Source organism: Danio rerio, chromosome 14 (genome assembly GCF_052040795.2).
Source record: "Danio rerio strain M-AB ecotype USA chromosome 14, GRCz13ab, whole genome shotgun sequence".
Taxonomy (NCBI): domain Eukaryota; kingdom Metazoa; phylum Chordata; class Actinopteri; order Cypriniformes; family Danionidae; genus Danio; species Danio rerio.
This window is the reverse complement of record NC_141034.1, coordinates 16,876,183-16,897,204: the sequence shown is the minus strand read 5'-3', so window position 1 is coordinate 16,897,204 and position 21,022 is coordinate 16,876,183. Positions and strand designations below refer to the sequence as shown.

The following is a 21,022-nucleotide window of genomic DNA, read 5'->3' as shown; positions in this document are numbered from 1 at the left end:
GCGAGGTGCAACTCTGCGCCGGAGTTTAGACCGGGTTAGTTTTGGTCTAATGAAAAACCTATTATAGTTTCTCAAAATAGCATTGCGCCAGCGGTCCGCCTCAGAACGCCTTCCTTTTTAGACCAGAACGCCTATGGGCGCACAAATGAGCGCTAATGCATTTGCTATTTAAACAGCATAGCGCAACGCCTCAAAATGACTCTTGCACCAAGCAGAAACTAAAAGGCTATTGCGCCGCGTCTTGCGCCCCACTGCGGCGGGTGTATGATAGGGCCCTGTTTTTTTTTATTTTTATTTTGCCTTTCAAAAACAAAAAAATTTTGTCCAAACTCAGTCCAAAAATAATCTTGCACAAACTGACTGAGACATGTCAGATATACAGTGAATCAAATACAAACCCTAAAATTAGACAAAAATGAATACAATGTACAAAAAAGAGTAACCCGTGCAGACTTTAAACAGAAACTCTGTAAGGGGTTAAATAAAACCATATTCTAGAAACAAATCATACAATTGTTTAGCCTTCTCACCCTTCATTATTTTTAAAGCTTCTAGGTGGCATTTGTGGCAAACTCCTTTTTAAGCACAATCAGTTGAGGAGCTGTTTTCAAAATTCTACATTTGTGAATGAAGAATTTAAGTAAAATGTGTAAACAATTTACAGTTAAGTCATCATTTTTGCTGTCCAAATGTACTCCAAATTTCACAATGTCCCAACAAATAGAAGGAAACCTTGAAATGTATTATTTTATCCGGTTGTTCACATTAGACCAGAAAGAATTAACCAAATAACAATGTAGAAATAGATGTTCAACAGTTTCAATATCACTATTGCAAAATTGACAAACAATACATTTCACGTTTAAATCTTTTTCTCAGAAACTCCTTTGCAGGGAAAATATCATAGATAATTTTAAAATGTACTTTTTTGTAGTTTCGAGTTTTTAAAACTAAATTCTTATTAAAAGTTTGGAAAATATAATTTCTTTTAATAGGACCAGCTAGTATTCCTGTATAAGACACTTTCTAATAAACGTATTTGTACATTTCTTGTCAATAAAATTTAGCTTACCTACTTTATTATCCAGAATTTTTGGCGTGACAGTGGAATAGTATCTCTTTTAATATATTAATTAATGGTAAGGGAATACATCTAATACTTTTAAATAATCTTTTTTAACACAATAAATTTAAAGATAGTACCAAGCTAATTGCAACTATCAAAACAACCATTCTTATGCAAAATATGCAGTGCTGACCAAATACCATTTTGCCACCAGTCCTCCAAAAAAAAAAAAAAAAAAAAGATTTACGTTGCGTTAAAATACAGCGATTGTTCCATAATGACACATTATGAGGACTGAAGTTATGTTTGTACAGCATTTTCCAATACAAAACCTGCTTATGAAAATTGGAAAGTTTCAGTGAAATTTTAGATAATTCAAAGTCACATTATAAACAAAGCTTTATACCTCCTAGTTTTTTAAACAAATAAGAAGGGATTACAAACCAATAAGAATCCTCATTTTTTATAAATGTTTGCTGCCATTTAAGTTTAAGTACTCCATTCATAATATCAAAATCTATAGCCTTTAATTTACCTTCACTATATTCCTTAATAATGTCATCTTTCCTAATATAATGATACTTTTTACTCAAAATGAAATCATAATTCATTTTATTTATTTCTTTTAACTTTTTGGATAAAATGGATAATGCAAAGCATGCATAAATTAATCTAGAAATACTTTCATTTTCTTGTCGACTTCTTGTTCTTGTCCCTTTATTAATCCAGGGTCGCCACAGTGGAATGAACCGCCATCTTATCCAGCACGTTTTTACACTGTGGGTGCCCTTTTAGCCGCAACCCATCGCTGGGAAACGTAATTATAACAATAATAATAATAATAATAATAAAATATTTTAGTTATTTTTAACGGAGATGTTATAAAATGAGGTCAAAGGGTTCTCGTGGATGGCCATCAATTCACATTTTGATGTTATTGAATTGTAAACTTGAGGCTTTAGAAAAACATTCAACTAGCTTAAGAGCTAAGGGGATTTGTGTATGGTCTTTTAAAAAAAAGAGTCGTATCATCAGTTAGCTGACTAATTAATGAACTAAATTAATGAACTAAAAATTGTGTTCCTTAAATTTAATCCCTGCAATATTTTCTTTCTTTCTTTTTTTTTTTTTTTTTTACAAGAATTGCTAATAGTTCTTCAACCAAAATTAATAATAGAGAGCTTCCACATACTTGACTTATTCCTCTGTTCACCTTTTTGTTTATTAGCAACTGAACTATGTCCTTGTAAAGCATTTTAATGATATTTATAAAATTTGAACCAAAACCAAAAAACTTTGGGGTTTGAAAAAGAAACTGGTGTTCTACTTTTTGAAATGCTTAAAAAAAATCCTCTTCTTCAATAAAATTATTGCATTCTAGCATGTCCAGAACAAGCCTAACATTGTTTTGAATAGATCTACCTTTTAAGAATCCTGATTGAGTTTCGCTAATTATTTGAGGAAGACCGACCTTTAATCTAGCAGCAATTACCCCTGATAATATTTTGTAATCTGGATTAAGAAGTGTGATAGGTCGAAGATTATTTAATGCTCTTTTATCCTTGGGTTTTGAAATCAGAATAATGTGTCTCCCGAAAAATGAATAAGTTTTTCCTAGAGACCCTGATTCCAAATATCTCTTTAGAGCTATTTTCGAGTTTCTGGGAGAAACGAGACTGTATTTTGAACCATTTGACTTGCCGTAGAAACCGGTATAGCGTACGTTAACTATGACCGTCATGCGTTTTTCCATTCAAAGATACGTATGATAACTGGGCAACTACGCAAGACGTTTAGTTTGTTTGCGTACAAGGAACAAACGTTCAGAAGGAAAAGGCTGCTTCCCCCGGTTACATCCGCCATTTCGCTGGAAACTGAAAAGCCTTGTTTTGCTCAAAATACCGCAATGGTAAAAATACTGAACACAAACTCGCCTTTTATCAGCAGTTTAGACTAAATGTTTAATGTATTGTCTTTTAGCGTCACCTCTGTAGCTGCACGATGACCACCCGCTGTTTAAAATGCAATTTTAGCGTTTCTTGCAATATTATACAAATCTAGTTAAAAATAACTAAATATAACAAACTTGAGACCTTTATATTTTACATATCCTAAATCGATACACTGTCAACCGTTGCACAGGATCCAGTAAAGAGTGAAGGAGAGATGGCGAGCTCGGTGGGAAACGCGGCTGACAGCACAGGTAAACAAGACAAAAGCTAATGTTTGAGTCCACATATTCAGCGCTGTAGTGACGATGGTATATCCACCTTTAGATTTAGTTATTTTTTTATTTAAAGAATGGTTTATTTGTCACTTAATATTGTAATTTCTGACAGTGACAGTGTTAAATAGGATAACAGAAAGTTTACAATTCATATTCAAATTTTAAAGGCAGATATAAACCGTTTTCAACGACATTAGTGTCAACAAAGTAGAAACTTGCTAAGGTTATCACAATGGTGAGTCAGGTGTCCTTGTAAAATGCAGAGAATGTACAATAGAGTTTTCTGTAGTAAAAGTTTAAAAAACACGTTTTTGCACCTATAAAGGGATATGAAAGTTTTGTCATCATTAAATCTGCTGGTTTAAAACCTTGAGCATTGTCTTCCGTAGCATTTGTTTATTAACCTACTGTAGAACTGAGTGATTACAGCATTCAACATTTAGCAAAATATCTTCTTTTGTGTTCAAACCCATAAACATATTCTGTTTAATAACAGAAAGTCACAAAGGTTAGGACTTAAGCATGAGTAGTAATAAAATCATAACAATAGAGTAATAAAAAAAACTTTTTTTAAAAATGTTTGTTGAAAATTATGCCAGCACATAATAGTTTTATGAGTCATGATGGTGGACAAATTAAATGTTTCACAAAATGCTGTAGCTTAAAATGGAGCCAAATATGTTTAATCAGAGGGAAAATGAATATGTATGAGCATAAATATAAATGTATCAAAATATAATTTTAGAAATACCTGTTGTGACTTAGTAACTTGTGATTTGAAAGGAAGTTTGTTCTAAATTCTGAATTTTCAGCAACTTTGCAACAAATAACTTAATTTGTTCTTCACATGTTCTTATCACATTATGCTCTTCTCCAGTTTACATTTTTGTCCCCATTCAATTCAACATCTGCCTTTATTATTTATAACTTTTATTATAAATGTTAAATGCAGTATTTCTTTTAATTAACCATTAATTTGTTTCTTGTTGGTCTGTTTGTTTGTTGATTTATAGTTTATCAAAATTGCTATAATCCTTTGAGGAACCATTAGTGCTGGTGTTAGAAAAAATGCCATAGTTAGGGCTGCACTATGCTGGAAAAATATACAATATTGTTTTTAAATATTGAAATAACCCTTATACAACCTTTCCTTAGAAAAATGCTATTATTGAAATTATTAGTTATTTTTTTAAGTCATTTATGAAATGTTGTTAAAATGAACAGATAAAATTTATATTTACATATCTAATTGATTCAAATTTAGACTAAAAAGATTAGCCTTTAAAATGCTTAATTAGTGACAACTTTCTGAAAAATATTGTGACTGATTGGTTCTTGTAATTTTCCTCTTGTTTTGACTCCCATGATTAGTGTTTGAATTTCAGCTCTGGGTTTACCTGCTCCAGCCAATAACAGAACTAGTTGGTTAGGTGGGGATAAAGATAGTAAGGCCCCATTTGTTTATAATTTGGATAAGCAATGCAAAAAATGCAATTTATCATGCATCTGCAATATGTTTATTGCATATACTATTGTCGTGATATTGATAATTTTTGTGACATATTATGCACCTATTATAACTGCATTAAATGGTTTTGCACTGAATAGTGTTTATATGAAGTTTTATTATTTATTTATTATTATTATTTTTTACATCATTTCCATTTCTTCTAACATGCCGTTTTCCCCTCCTCTGGGTTGTGTTGGTGCTTCAGAACCAACCAAACATGTTCTTTCCTTCCAAGGGTTGGCAGAGCTGGCGCACCGTGAATATCAGTCAGGAGATTTTGAGGCAGCAGAGCACCACTGTATGCAGCTGTGGAGGCAAGAGCCGGATAATACTGGTGTGCTGCTGCTGCTCTCCTCTATCCACTTCCAGTGTCGCAGGCTAGACATGTGAGATGAAAAACTTTATGATTCTTTTTTTTTTTTTTTTTGGGAAGATGGAGTGGTATGACGTTTGTCATAATGGCGTTGCAGATTTTTCTTAGTATCGAAAATATAGGTTGCGACCTTTTTGCAAAACAAATACATGCTAGTTAACATGTAAAAATCCCTTTTTAGTTTTATAATTCATGCTCTTAGAATTCTGCATGTGATTCTTAATAAATTTTCATTTTAAAGTTTTTAAATTGTACATTTTAGTCACAATATGATTAAAACAACAAACATTTGTCTGATTTACTTGAAAATGCACGTAGGTCATTTCAATTTAGCACTCTGGCCACCAAGCAGAACCCCATGCTAGCTGAGGCCTACTCTAACCTGGGCAACGTTCACAAGGAACGAGGTCAACTGCAGGAGGCCATTGAACGTTATCGTCAAGCTCTTCGTCTCAAACCAGACTTCATCGATGGATACATCAATCTGGCAGCGGCTTTGGTGGCAGCAGGGGACATGGAGGGAGCAGTTCAAGCATATGTGTCTGCTCTTCATTGTAATCCTGTAAGTTTTTTTAAATTTGGCCAGCCTGGTTCATGTTCGGGTGTCTTGAACTGGAGCTTGTCTTGAACTAACAAACTGAATGCAAGAAGTGATTAGTGACACAATGCAGTAATGTGCTGTTTATCTCATTTAACAAATTTAAGATTCATAAATCAGTTTGTTTGAGCACTTGTGTTTGCTTTGTAATGGTACTGTGAGTAATACCATTCAACCAGCACCTATCATATATAAACTGCTGGTAGTTTTGTTCTTGTAGAATTCTATTTAAACTGCTGATTCATTTTTTCCAAAGTCTCTTTTTCTCAGACATTTTGTTTTAACATATTCACTCCCTTGTTTGCTTTGAGACTAGATAGACTTAAATGGATAGTGTAAGTGCAGAAAACAAGTTTTTTGCATTATCAAATTTGTCTGCATTTTGGATAAGTTTGTTTTTGTAAATTTGTCATTATTTTGCAGTATAACAGTATACAGACTCGGAATGCAACAAATATTGACAGTTTAAGTGTTTGTCAAATTTTAAATATGGCCTGAAACGTAAAAAAATAATGAAGAAACTTAAAAATATAATGATTATTGTTTTTATTTTTATTTTGCAGGATCTGTATTGTGTACGCAGTGACCTGGGTAACCTGCTTAAAGCGCTTGGGCGCCTTGAAGAGGCAAAGGTATGTTAAAAAATATCGGCCCTTTCACTTTTATGTAATGATTTTGCTTTTTCTTTAAAATCAATCTGTAGGCTATTATCACCATCTAGCCTATCATCCTACAGTTCTAACCTCAGTAGAACTAGAAAAGTGTGTACTCAGAGCCATCCGGTCACCTGCTTTTCACTCACTAAAACGGGGGTTCTCAAAGTCCCAATGCAAAGTTCTGAATTTGAACTTTCATTAGTGTCTAAGGCCTGGAAAAAAAATTGGTTACAACAAAGTGTAAGAAACAAAGATCTTTTGCATAAAAAATACATTAATAACCAATGCAAATGTGACCAAATGACACTTAATGTAAGTGTCAGTTATTTTTATGAACAAAACAAAGTCAGTGTTTGGTCAGATAAAACATGACGCAAAATACAGAGCATTCTGATGTGGCGCTGTCTGTGCTTCGTCAGCTGACTATACTTTGTTTCATAGTAATGTTTGACATTTCCACTCTTCACAACTCCAACCCATTACAAATCAAACAGTTTTGTGTTTTATTGGAACAAAATATGTTCATACCTCTCTGCCGGATGATCTCTAAAAACTGTCAACCTTTCTTTTCTGAAAACTGGCATCCTCGGCCATTCATACACTTCCATTGGTGAGGAGTTTTGTCCTATTATGTCAGTTATCATTGGCAGGAACCTTTAAACATTGGCTTCGGTTTCATCTTAGACTCATAAAAAGAAAGAGTACAAGTTCAAATTGCACTTATCAAAGTGGCGAATCCACATTAAAAACTGTCAACCTTTCTTTTCTGAAAGCTGGCATCCTCGGCCATTCATACACTTCCATTGGTGAGGACTTTTGTCCTATTATATCAGTTATCATTGGCAGGAACCTTTAAACATTGGCTTCGGTTTCATCTTGGACTCATTAAAAGAAAGAGTACAAGTTCAAATTGCACTTATCAAAGTGGCGAATCCACATTTTAATGCCTTACCCACAATAGAAAAATAAAATTGAGCTGGGTCTCGATTAAATTCTCTTTATATCTGCACCAGAGTCTGGACTTTGAGAAGCCCTGCACTAAAAGTCTCTTAAAATTCAACAAGGTTAAACTTTTCCTTCTACTCTATCATTTTGTTTTATTCATTGAAATGGCTAGGTTAGAGACACACCCCCTCTGTCCAACTACTCTAATTTTTCTCTAAGTCTGATTACTGCCTGTTCTGCCCCCATTTGACGCCATACAAAAAAAGAAAGGCTAGGCTCTTCTGTATCTTGCCAAACAAGGGTCCTAAAACCTATGCCACCAGGTTTTTCTTCCCTTTAGTCTATTGGATGGATTTTGCTGGCTCGGTCTTAGAGAAAATAAAAGAACTGATGGAGGTAGTGATCTTTGCTATGCAAAAAATAAGAAGGCTTTTAACACACCTATTGAATTCTTGTAATTTGTGTTATACAAAATCATTTAATTCTTTCAACATTTGCATTTGGCTTTAACTTTCCAGCATTACCAACCACTACACACCTTTTGTGGTTTTGGTGAGTCTTTGGGTTGTTGACTTGATATTGTAAAGAGAGTTCTCCACCTGTTAGTTAGAAGCCTTCTTATTTAGTGCCTCAGGGGGGTGAAGTGGGGAAGTGTCAAGGGTGCCAATGGCCCCCACCAATTCTGTTGCTTCTAACTCCCCCCACGCGCTTGCTCAGGGCTTGTGGAGTGTGCGCGCTTTGAACTGTCTGCCTGACCCCTAGGTCAGCCCAACAGATCCTCTTCAAGGGCACCATTGTGCATCTGACTTGAACCTGAACCATTTGCATCCTCACTTTCTCCCATCACTACATCAAATTACAATGTTGACCATTCAGATGGAGTTAACCGGGTTTGGTAGGGTTTATGTGTTTCCAACACTGCATCAGCCCTGGACTGTGTCAGGCAGACAGATCACTATTTGCACTCCACTGCACGCGTCAGATATCATGATAGAGAGAATTATACACGTGCAGCAAAAAGCAATGACCTCTTTATTTTAGAGCTGTGGAGGCTTCTAGATGATTATGAAGTTTTTAAACCCCAGACTTTTTTCCTTATCCATTGGCCAGGACAGGAAAATGCAAACAAGTTATTAAACCATGTAAACAAAGCGTACAACAAAGGAAAATAAAGATCATTGATTACATTTTTTCCCTCTTGGATGTTATGATTATTAATAATAACCCCAAAGCAATGTGATCAGTTCTTTTGGGCAAGATCAAGCCAGTTCTCCTCCCTCCTGTACCTGTATTTGAAAATGGGATTCTATAATGGAAAGATCTGTTTGTAAAACTCAACTGAAAGCCTTTCTTCACTCTTGGCCCCTTGCAAACATTTTCCTGTTTTGAAACTGTGAAATCCCTTTCATTGCATGGGTTTAAACTTGTATCAGATCATTTTTCTTTTCTTTACTTTTTTATGTTGGACTTGTTTTGCTTTGTCAATACAAGTGTTGATGTCCATATGAAATGTCTTAATTGCCAACTTTTACTAACGCTCTTGTTTTCTTATTTTGTCTCTTTTGGTTTTTCCACCACTGATATTGTTATTTAGAAGGTTTCAGGTGGGTGACACTATTCCTGCGTAGGTGTGGTCCGGTGGACAGGAACACTAGGGCATCATCAGTCTTCTCCTCTTCCAGCTGCGGCCGCCCCCAGACAAAGTCCAAAAATATGGTAACGGGTTTGTAAGAGAAAAGAAAGACAAACATCTACTCCAATGCCTGAGTTCTGTCTTGTGACTTCCTTTAAGGAACAAAAACAAGCCAGAAAACTATTAAATAAAAGTGAATGACAAGTGTAATGTATAGTAACAACCTTCTAACTCTCTTACGTGTTGATTTTTTTCCTGTTGCTTTTAATTATAATTTATTTTTCTCCTTTATTTGGAGTTGCAGTGTTCTGCTGAGCAGATGATGCGCTGTGAGCCTGCAGTGACGCAAGGGCCGCGCAGCGAAAAGCTGCGATGAAAAAGCTTGAACTGCGATTTTCCCCTCCCCTCATCCCCTGCCTTGCAGACTGCAGACCTGTTTGCCCTTCTTGCTAGCATGGCACCCAGTGGCTACCTAACCCTAAACATGAAATTGACATTGGCCCTTTCATAGTGCTAACTCTTCAATGAATAGCCTCCTAAGGCCTTAATAGATTTCATAGTAAGATCTCATTTCTTTTGATGCTCCAAAGGCTAGAGGGTTTTAAAGTTTTGTGTGACAGTCTGGTGAGGAGTTGGATCATCACAGGGGTGCAGTCTGCACATTTTGCTAACGTTAGCGCAGGCAAATGCAGGTGCTCGAAGAAATAGCGCAAGCAGTGACTACAGTGCAGGTCACCTGCCTAGCATTATGCGCTTGCATTACAGGGATATCCACCTGCATGCTACACTTTCATTTAAGGTTGTGAAATTTACTTATATAATGTAATTACATTCATTAGAAAATGTCTTGTGACTTTTCTCTGCATCAGGTCACTTTTTTCTAGTCTTAAATGCAACCTTGTAATAGTAAAGTTCATTCAAAACTGCATAACTGAAGAATGTAAGTTGGTGTGTTGGTTGGATTTGCGCAGCGTAGGAAAAATGTGCAGTTTAGCGCGGCAGAAATTTGCGCACGCAAGCCCATGCTGTAGGCTCACTTTTGTTTTTTATGAGATTGGATGATTAATCTATTTTTTGTCTGCTCTTTTTCTTTTGTCTTTTGATTTCTACTCTTTTACAACTCCTCCTCTGTCCACTACCTCCTGTTTTGTTGTAAATCTGTTCAAGCGTTGTTACCTGAAGGCAATTGAAACTCAGCCAAACTTTGCTGTTGCCTGGAGTAACCTGGGCTGCGTGTTCAATGCCCAGGGTGAGATCTGGCTGGCCATCCATCATTTTGAAAAGGTTGGTAAATACGACAATCTCACTTTGAAAAATAATATGATTTAATGTAACGTTCATTTGGCTCTTTAATGGGTTTACAGGCAGTGACATTGGACGCAAGCTTTCTGGATGCTTACATCAACTTGGGTAATGTTCTGAAAGAGGCTCGTATCTTTGACAGGTAAAGGGTCACTTCTTCTATCATTATATTTTGATATCATAATAATTTAGAGTCAGTCTCATGCTTGTCAATGGTTTCCTCTGCAGAGCCGTTGCTGCGTATCTGCGAGCCCTTAGTCTGAGCCCAAATCACGCGGTTGTCCATGGAAACCTGGCTTGTGTGTATTATGAACAGGGTCTGATCGACCTGGCCATTGACACATACCGTCATGCCATTGAGCTGCAGCCACACTTTCCTGATGCATACTGCAATCTTGCTAATGCTATGAAGGAAAAATGCAATGTAAGAACCCACACTTGCGTTCTTGCTTCTGACAATGGACACATTGCTACAGTTGTGAAGGCTTAATTTTAAGCCAACAGTAATCGCTTTCGAATTAAGCAGATTTTTTGTTTGTCAGTTAATTAAATTTTCATGATAATTTCACCAGCTTGAACCATTGCAAAATTTGTGTTGGGAACTTTTCAACTTTAAATGAATATACCTATTAAAATGACCTTAACATTTACTGTAGCAAGTATGACCACACATTTTAAAATAGATCATCCAGAAATGAAAAGTCTGTTTTAAATTTCTTAATCTCATGTGGTTCCAATCTCCTAAGACCTTTGTTCAACTTGAGAACACAAATTAAGGGTGTACTTACACTAGGCTATCCAAACCACTCCCTGGCATGTTTGACCCCCATATCCCAGTTTGTTTGACAAGTGTGAGTTGGCTGGCCCTGGCCCAGTTTGTAGAGGCTGGCCAGGTTGCATTTCGGTATGGCGTGAAGCTGAAGATGCAACGTCACTTTTAAGGGATGTTTCATATGGATGTATTAATCATTCATATTAATCAAAACAATATAACTAAAGCAGTTAGTGCAGTTGCATTATTGATAGTGTAATCAGGCTCGGAAGGTAAAAATGTTTGAATGCGGGCCGCTTGGGGAAAAGGGAGGACAGACACTTGCACACGGGCTCCGTTTAAGGCGAGTACACCCTAAGATATTTTAGATGAAATCTGAGAGCTCCCTCATACTCCATAGACAGCGATGGTCCTGAGACATTCAAAGTCAAGAAAAGAAACCAAAGACACTGTCAAAAGATTCTATGTGGTATCTGGGATTTAACTGTAATCATAACGCTTCAAGAACACTGTAAATATGGTGCACATTTACTTTGGGCGGTGCTATGTGTTGCCATTATGGCCATGACCACCAAGTCGGTGCCAAACAACTAGTGCTGACGAAAATCAACTGTGTTGTCTACTGGCATCTGTACAAACGTGTAGGCGATATGTAAAACAAACTGAACCAACAAGCCAGATCGACACTGCAAAACATAGGCCAATGGCTGACTGTAGACCTGGTGTGTCTTGGCCTTTAGAGCCAGCAGCATATTGACTGTAGTAAATGTGTACCCTGATCTGATACAGAGGGCATTGGTGTACAAAGTTGTTTTTACTTTGTCTTCACCTTTTGTGTTTTTGTTTGCACAAATACAAAGTGTTCTTGGATCTTCATATTATTACAGTTGAACCACTGAAATCACATGGATTGTTATGACTATATTTCTGGTCTTTGGACATCTCAGGACCATTGCGTTACTGTCTGTGGAGGATGAGAGAGCTCTTAAATTTCATCCTCAATTTATGTTCCAAAAATGAATAAAGTTCTCAGGGGATTGGAACAACATGGGGGTGAGTGATTAATAAGAGAATTTCCAATTTTGGTCAACTAAACCTTGAAGTCAATGAGTTTCACTGTCTAGTTATTTTTATTTTTTCTGTTAGGTTTCTGAAGCTGAAGAGTGTTACAACACTGCTCTGCGTCTGTGCCCAACCCACGCTGATTCCCTTAACAATCTGGCCAATATCAAGCGTGAGCAGGGCAACATTGAGGAGGCCGTGCAGCTCTACAGGAAAGCACTGGAGGTGAGTGGACCAGAAAAGTCCATTTGAAAACCTCTGATTTGTTTTAAATAATATATATTTCATATTTTTTTTGTAAAGGTGTTCCCAGATTTTGCTGCTGCCCATTCAAACCTTGCCAGTGTCCTGCAGCAGCAAGGAAAACTTCAAGAAGCCCTCATGCATTATGAGGAGGCCATCAGGCAAGATTCTTTTTTAGCCACACTTTTATTTATTTTTTATTTATTGGTGTCTTTTAAAGATTTCTTACTGTCTGTTTGTACTCGAACCCTAACAGAATCAGCCCCACATTTGCGGATGCTTACTCCAACATGGGCAACACTCTGAAAGAGATGCAGGATATTCAGGGGGCACTGCGGTGCTACACTCGAGCCATTCAGATTAACCCTGCTTTTGCTGATGCTCACAGTAATTTGGCTTCCATACACAAAGTAGGAATCTTTAATTAATACGCTTTATTAAAGTTGTGTGTAGTTTTGTTGTTTTGATTTTAAATGGCAACATTTGTCAATTAAAGGACTCTGGGAACATTCCTGAAGCAATTGCATCTTATCGCACTGCGCTGAAGCTCAAGCCAGATTTCCCAGATGCTTATTGTAACCTTGCTCATTGTCTACAGGTATGCAGGCTTACTAAATTTGTCTCTTTTTATTGCACATTGGGCATTCTTGTATGATTTTTGCATTGTTCCCTGGTGTTTAGATTGTATGTGATTGGACTGATTATGACGAGCGCATGAAGAAACTGGTGAGCATTGTTGCTGATCAATTGGAGAAGAACCGCCTGCCATCTGTGCATCCGCATCACAGCATGCTTTATCCTCTCTCACACGGTTTCCGCAAGGCCATTGCAGAGAGACATGGCAACTTGTGTCTTGACAAGGTGTGTTTATTACAAATATTGACATTTATTTTTTATTTGTATTGTATGTTTTATCTGTATGAGCTTCAGTGTTTATTTTTTCTTTGTTCAACAGATCAATGCTCTTCATAAAACTGCTTATGAGCATCCAAAGGACCTGAAAGCCAGTTCAGGTCGATTGCGAGTGGGTTACATTAGCTCTGACTTTGGCAACCATCCTACTTCCCATCTCATGCAATCAATCCCTGGCATGCACAACTCTGAGAAGTTTGAGGTGAGCAGTAGGATTGTTATGTAGATACTTCTGTACTGTGGTGATCTTGTAAACATACTGCTGTATTTTTGCAGGTGTTCTGCTATGCTCTCAGCCCAGATGACGGCACCAACTTCAGAGTTAAAGTCATGGCTGAGGCTCATCACTTCATTGACCTTTCACATGTGAGGATATCTGTCCTGGGCTAATTCTAAGCAGAACTACACATTTCTTATCTCAGGTTTTGACAAAAAATAGACAAAAGAAAAAAACTGTGTTTTGTAAGGAAGAAATTACAATATGGTTAAAAATACTATAGGCTGAATGTTCCACTGTGATTGTACCAGTTTTAAGGGTTACACTTTATTTTGATGGTCCGTATGTTGAATTTATCTTACATTGCATATGCATGCCAACTAATTCTCATTAGATTATAAGTAGACTGTTAGGTTGGGGTTAGGGTTAGTTTCTTATAATCAGTTAAATGTCTGTTGAAGGAGCAGTATCGACAGATATTAACCAGACAGTCTACTAATACTCAAATGGACAATCAAAATAAAGTGTTACCATTTTAAGGTGCATAATTTGAATCATTGTAATTTAGGAACAATATAATGTAAGTGTTTCTTCTAGTTATATAATTTTTTTGCTATTATTGACCTGTGTGAAGTTTGCGAACCACAAAATTCAAAACATCGGCAGATGTCTCTACTGTCTGTCCTTACTTAATTTGTGCTGGTTTGTGCTGATTAAAGTTTTGTTGAAGCTGCTTCTGGTGTTAATGTAATGGATATTGAATTAATAGCAATGATGCCCCACCACTTTTTAAAACTGCTTTGAAAAACTGCCACAACACGCTTTAATCTTTTCTTTTTTTTTGTCTGTTTTAATATCATGATTTTTTTGTCTTTAAAAGATTCCCTGTAATGGAAAAGCTGCAGACAGGATCCATCAAGATGGAATCCACATCCTGGTCAACATGAACGGTTATACTAAAGGAGCACGCAATGAGCTGTTCGCATTGCGGCCAGCACCCATTCAGGTTGGCATCTGAAAGAACCATTTATTGAATGTCATTTACTTAAAGAAGTGTGTGTGTGTGTATCTGTGCTTGGAATTTATGCATTTTTAAATATGAGAGTTATGTAACATGCATTGAATAGGAAGTCTGGAGGGCTGATGTCCTGCAAAATTTAGTTCCAGCCCCAATCAGACACAACTTGGCTAGCTAATCAAGCACTACTAGGCTTTCTTGAAATATCCATGCAGATGTGATAAGGCAAGCTGGAGCTAAAATCTGCTGGACACCAGCCTTCCAATAATGTTTTAATTGCTACTCTTGATCAATTTAATTTGTTATTGTTGAGTAAAAATTGTAAGATTGTGTTGTATTGGCATTGTATTGGTTCCTGATCATATAAAAAGGGCTGGCTTAATATTAATTGTTTCTCACAATATTTTTAGGTCATGTGGCTTGGATACCCAGGCACCAGTGGAGCTCCATTTATGGACTACATAGTTGGGGATAAGGTGACTTCTCCCATTGAGGTTGCAAAGCAGTACTCAGAGACTCTGGTGTACATGCCAAATTCATTTTTCATTGGGGATCATGCTAACATGTTCCCACACCTTAAGGTACGATTCTTTTTTTTTTTTTAATGTTTTTTTTTATTGTGTGTGCTCAAAAAGTAGCACTAAAATGGTTTTGTGGCATCTATGGAAAAAAATTAGCTGAAGATTTAGTGAAGATTTGTGTTTTTTTACCCAATAGAAAAAAGCAATTGTCGAATTCAAGTCAAATGGGCACATTTTTGACAATCGCATTGTGCTGAATGGCATTGATCTAAAAGTGTTCCTGGAAAGCCTGCCGGATGTCAAAGTTTTGAAGGCTAGTAAAAACATCACTTTAAAAAGATGTATTAAATAAAAATCTACCTCCATTTCTATTATCATGTAAAACAGACATGCTTATGTTTTCTTATCAATTACCTTCTTTCAGATGGAATGTGATGATCAAGTGGCGGCTGATAGTAATGGTGCCCTGTCCATGCCCATCATCCCTATGAACACCGCTGCTGAGGCCATCATTAACATGATTAACCAAGGCCAGATCCAGGTCACCATCAACGGCTTTACCGTCAGCAATGGCCTGGCCACCACACAGGTATGGCCCTCTAAAGGCCCTCAGCAGTTGTCAGACTGATGCATGTCCTACTACGTTTTTTAGAATCGTAAACATTATTTTCTAAGAGGTATGCACACTGTACACTGTCACTGCCATAGGATGGAGGAACTGTGACGTAGGAGCTGTAGACCAATTGGCTGCCAGCATAAAACTGGTTCTCTCGATAAAATCCTTTTCAAAGGCTTTTCAAGATTTGCAAATAATATGTCTGTTTAAACACAGTGCATTACACTTACAGGTTTTATCCAACCGGATAATCCTTACATGAAAATGTAACTTTTATCACTTTTTACATCATAAATGCAAACGCAAAAACTGAAAAGCTAACATTAAGTTATAAACGGACTACAGTGCCTTCTGGGCGCACGCTTGTGACGTCAACACCTCCCTGCTACAGACAACTTTTCAAGCTTATTTTTAGAAATCTGGTCCATGACAAGCATTTAATCTCTCATTTTTTTTATATTATAATTCACACTATATATTGTAAATAAATACAAATGCGCAGAAAACCACATGTGTATATAGACCTACGCGCTTTTTGGATAGTTTTTTTCTGGAAAATACATTTGTTTTGCCTTATGGTTGTTGTAAAAGTTTTAAAACATGTACTACATGTTTTATAAATGTGCGTACATAGTATTATCATAAGACATTTACATAAACATGCGCGCGTCATACATGCCTGGATGAGGTGTGATTAACAGGTCTATCAAATGCCTGCAAGTTCCTTCATGGGTAGAGAACGACATTCAATATTCTTTTTTGTCACAGCACACCACAAGTACAGTGAAAAGGAGCCCATACAGTCACATATGCTATACATTTTAAAAAGGAGTGTAAATATTGCAGTTAAGATAGAATTAAATGTGTTCACATAAAGAAAAAAACACACTATGGAAAAAAATCAATTGATCATGTTAATATGATAAATAAAATGAAAATATTTATGTATTTTTACGAATTTATTCGCACATTTGCATTACTGAGAGCAGGAAACAGACTGGCTACACTGGTAAACCGTATCTTCATAAAATTGTTTTATTAAAATAAATTATCAACAAAGTAACAAGTAAAGGCATTATCTACACACAATATAAATTTCCAATTAAAAATTATTAATTAAAATATTATTTATAAAAATACTTTAATGAGACAAATCCAACTGCCCAATGCAAGCGAGCTGCATTCCAGTGAGTTCATCTTGCTGACGTATAATATCTCCGACATTGCCGGTAGTCCTATTTAGCAACATGATAGCAACCGTCTTTTTAAAAAAGCATAAAAGATTTTTAAAAATCAAGAGTGGATTGTAACTGATGTGTTATGTCGTAGAATAAAATGTGAAAGTGTCTTGAGTTTGTGTTAGCCACAAACCTAATTTAAGCGATTTAATCGTAATCCCATTCAAAAAACCTATTGACTTTGGGACAAGAGAACTGAAACTGCTATAATGCCAGCTCGTTTCCAGGTTTTTGCATACAAATTGACATCATAGTTCCTCCACTCTATTCAGCATCTTTTCACGTTCCTTAGCAATGTGTAGAATACCATTTTAAGATGTAAAGCATGTCCTGTGCATGACCCCCTAATTAATGGTGCGAGCTGAAGTCATCTAAAATCTCTCAATTGTTTTATATGATAGACTAATACGAAGACGGGGAAATGGCAGGATCCCATCACTGCACCTCATGATTGTTTCAGAACCTAAACAAGTAACATCTGTGTTTTTACTTTTTTCTTTAGATTAACAATAAAGCAGCAACAGGAGAAGAAGTTCTTAAAACAATTGTGGTGACCACCCGCTCACAATATGGGCTTCCTGATGATTCAATTGTCTATTGCAACTTCAACCAGCTCTATAAGATTGACCCTCCAACCCTGCAGATGTGGGCCAATGTAAAATTCAACAATTTTTCTGTTATATATACATATTTTCCCTCTAATATAGTTATATTATTTGTGAGTATAGTTTTTTGTGTAAATCAAAATTGAGTAACATTTTACAGTGGATTAACTTAACTAAACAGCATGTGCTTATTGTAAAACTGATTCTGCAGCAGCTCTACTCACTGTGCTCATTGTTGATTACCAGATCCTGAAGCGTGTGCCCAATAGTGTTATCTGGCTGCTGCGCTTCCCAGCCGTGGGTGAGCCCAATATCCAGCAGTACGCTCAGAATCTGGGCCTGCCTGCCTCTCGCATCATCTTCTCTCCTGTGGCTCCCAAAGAGGAGCATGTAAGACGTGGACAGTTGGCTGATGTGTGCCTGGACACCCCGCTTTGTAATGGCCACACCACAGGCATGGACGTGCTCTGGGCTGGAACCCCCATGGTTACAATGCCAGGTAATACAAGCTTGGATCATACAAAAACACTATAATATAATTCTAGCAACCAAGTGTACTTAAATAATTTAACACAACCTTTCAAAGTGTACTGTAAAGTAACAGTTTACAAATGCTGAAATAGTTTTTCTCAAGAATCGTACTTTACCAAGTAGATTAGGTGTACTTTTACTTAACCTGCAGGCATATAACACAAACTATTACATTATCTTTTCTTTATATTCAGGGTGGTCATCGCGGGTAAATGCAAAGTCAAGTCATAATTGATGATTTTGCAAGTATTTTTTGAGGCGACTGTGTGAGGGTTTTGAAAGCATTCAGGCATAATAAATTGTACCGTTTTTAACATAACAACTTAACAACGATTAATTTTATGGAATAGTTTATAAAATGAAGACGATGCAGTATTATTTTATTATTTGAATACAGTATACCTGAATACAGCTCGACTCCTCTGGAAAACAATAAAATGCTGTTTATTTAATTTGTACTTTTTTTTGTTTATTGTATTTGTTATTTATGCTTGTAAATAGTTTACTATATTCTATACAGAATCATCCCAATTAGGGCTGGGCGATATGGCAAAAATGCAATCTCAATAACTGTTTTTCAAATTGAATGATATAAATGCTTCCACATTTAAAAGAGTTTCCCAAGAATAACTGAAGCCACAAAAATTAGAGGGGTCCATTAAATGGCATAACAAATTTTCGGCCAATAACTTTTTGGTGGCTGGAAATTTGGTACATATCTAACATCAACACACTTTTAGATTCCTATTGTTGCACATTTATGCTGTGTGATTGGCTCTTAAATCAATACAGAATAAAAAAAGTCCAAAGCTTATCATTGTTATCGACATAAATTTTATTGCGATTCGATATTACAGTATATCATTTATCGGCCCAGCCGATAAATCTAAAATTATCAATTCTTTCCAAATAGTTTTTCACCTTTGCTGCAAAAAGAGTCTACCTCTGGGTACCAAAAAAATTTACTCAACTCAACTCATCTTGTATTCATATCGCAATGTGTATCACATAATAAAAAAATCTTGCAATATTAGATTTTTCCAATATCGTCCAGCCCTATTTCAGGGTGTATACAAAGCACCCAGGAGGGCTTATTCAAAATTAAAAGTGGCCATGCTGGTGCACTTTTCTTTTGGAAATATCAACTGCATTTAAATGATCCAAACTTAAAGCTTAATATTTGCAGTACTTTAAATTATAACAAAAAAAAATAAATATATATATACATTATTCTTCAAGATAAAGCAGGTCACAAAATGAATCCAGATGGGCCTTTTGATTACCCTTTTTGAGAACCACTGGTTTAGACTGCATGTCACTGATGTCACTGCACAAGCTGTATGTATTCTATCAGTGCGGAATGAACTTTATGGTTTAGGGTACCAACTATTGGACACTTGTAGCATGTTAGCCAGGGATCAGAGTGCATAACCTAATCATTAAATGTGTTTTATGTAAGATTTTGACACTTCTAAAGCGTAAAAATACCAGGTATTCAAGAAAAATGCTAAGTAAACATACTTGTTTATCTACAGTCAGTTTTTCTCCGACACAGAATGCATTGTCTTTATTTTGGTCTGTGTAACTCAGCTTGCCTTGTTGGAGAAAATAGTCATTTTATTTCAGCCAAGAAGGCTATTGCCTTATTCAATTCAGTGAATTTCACAATTCAGTGAAACTTGGCAGTGTAAGAATATTTATGGCACACATGCAATCTAAACAAGCAATTTGAAAAATCTGGTAGCACTTGTATAGTATAAAATATACAATGTTAAATGGAAAAAGTTAAATCAGCCACTTCACTGCGTGACTTATGCACAAGCAAACATTTGACAATTTCTTCAAGAAACTGAAGTTTATCCATTCACACTGTGTTCTGCAGGAGAGACGTTGGCTTCATGTGTTGCTGCATCTCAGCTCACCTGTCTTGGCTGTCCTGAACTCATCGCCCGGAGCCGTCAGGAGTATGAAGACATTGCAGTAAAGCTTGGCACTGATATGGAATTGTAAGTTCCTTTTGTCATTTCCCCTCTAAAAGGTTTGTAAAGTACACTATGAAACATGTTGTTCATTCTGCACAGCCTGAAGAAGGTGCGTGCCCGCGTCTGGAAGCAGCGGATCTGCAGCCCTCTCTTCAACACCAAACAGTACACCGTGAACCTGGAGAAACTTTACCTGCAGATGTGGGAGAATCACGCTAGCGGAGGCAAACCTGACCACCTGGTCAAAATGCAGTCTCTGGAGACCAGCGAGAGCACCTGACCTAAAATTTCCATTGCATGAGCCATCCATCCCGTCGTACTGGACAGCGGGGTGCACAAAGACTCAGACCTCTTTCCCATCAGAAAACTCTCTCTGTGTTGTATGACTCCACTGATTTTGTATTATTGTTTGTTTTCTGGATCTTTCCTCTATTTAAAGAGAATATTGGCACAGATTCGGTCTTTTATTTAACTTATGTGCTTGACCTATTTTAGCTGTCATCATGACTTAAACATCATCTGGGATGCATACTTCGGATCACGTTTTGGTCTGGATGCTATCAAAAATAGAAACAACATCTTTCATTTGGAAATGTGCCTGTGTGAACAAGCTGTACAGTGGAGGGACTTTGTACACTGACAAAAGGCCTGCAAACTGCTCTTTTATTGACACTTGACTTCTTTTTCCTTTTTTATTTTTTTAAAAATGATTTTACTAGGAAAGGTCTAGGTAAGTATGTTCTGGTTTTGTACACTGTCTTTCTGATAAGATATTCTTGATTTGTTTGCTCTGTTGGTGTCCATTCAAGGCTCTTTACGTAAACTAAAATAAAGAGATGATGAAACCTTGAAGATTTGCATATATTGCAGTGTTTTTTTTTTTAAACATTCCTTTCATTTTATGAGCTAATCCAATATGACATTGTTACTAATATGCTAAATGGTTATTGTTGTCTATTTTGCTGTCAAGAAAAGTTGCCAGTATATATATATAT

The 21,022-nt window shown here is 36.4% G+C and overlaps 1 protein-coding gene across 4 annotated transcripts; it reads left to right on the top strand.

Annotated features, from left to right (window-relative positions):
• The first annotated feature begins 2,817 nt into the window (after window positions 1–2,817).
• Window positions 2,818–20,879, top strand: ogt.2 (O-linked N-acetylglucosamine (GlcNAc) transferase, tandem duplicate 2). 4 transcript variants are annotated; one of them, XM_087280791.1, is made up of 24 exons: window positions 2,892–2,975; window positions 3,209–3,269; window positions 5,039–5,189; window positions 5,495–5,738; window positions 6,338–7,131; window positions 7,327–9,091; window positions 10,176–10,292; window positions 10,373–10,452; window positions 10,539–10,734; window positions 12,229–12,369; window positions 12,448–12,548; window positions 12,644–12,797; window positions 12,884–12,985; window positions 13,069–13,248; window positions 13,343–13,501; window positions 13,576–13,665; window positions 14,397–14,522; window positions 14,945–15,115; window positions 15,252–15,368; window positions 15,480–15,644; window positions 17,412–17,564; window positions 17,761–18,013; window positions 19,928–20,051; window positions 20,127–20,879. In XM_087280791.1, the coding sequence occupies exons 6-24, from the start codon at window positions 9,089–9,091 to the stop codon at window positions 20,305–20,307; spliced, it is 2,613 nt and encodes an 870-aa protein (XP_087136917.1). In that variant the 5' UTR covers window positions 2,892–2,975; window positions 3,209–3,269; window positions 5,039–5,189; window positions 5,495–5,738; window positions 6,338–7,131; window positions 7,327–9,088; the 3' UTR covers window positions 20,308–20,879.
• The last annotated feature ends 143 nt before the right edge of the window (window positions 20,880–21,022 follow it).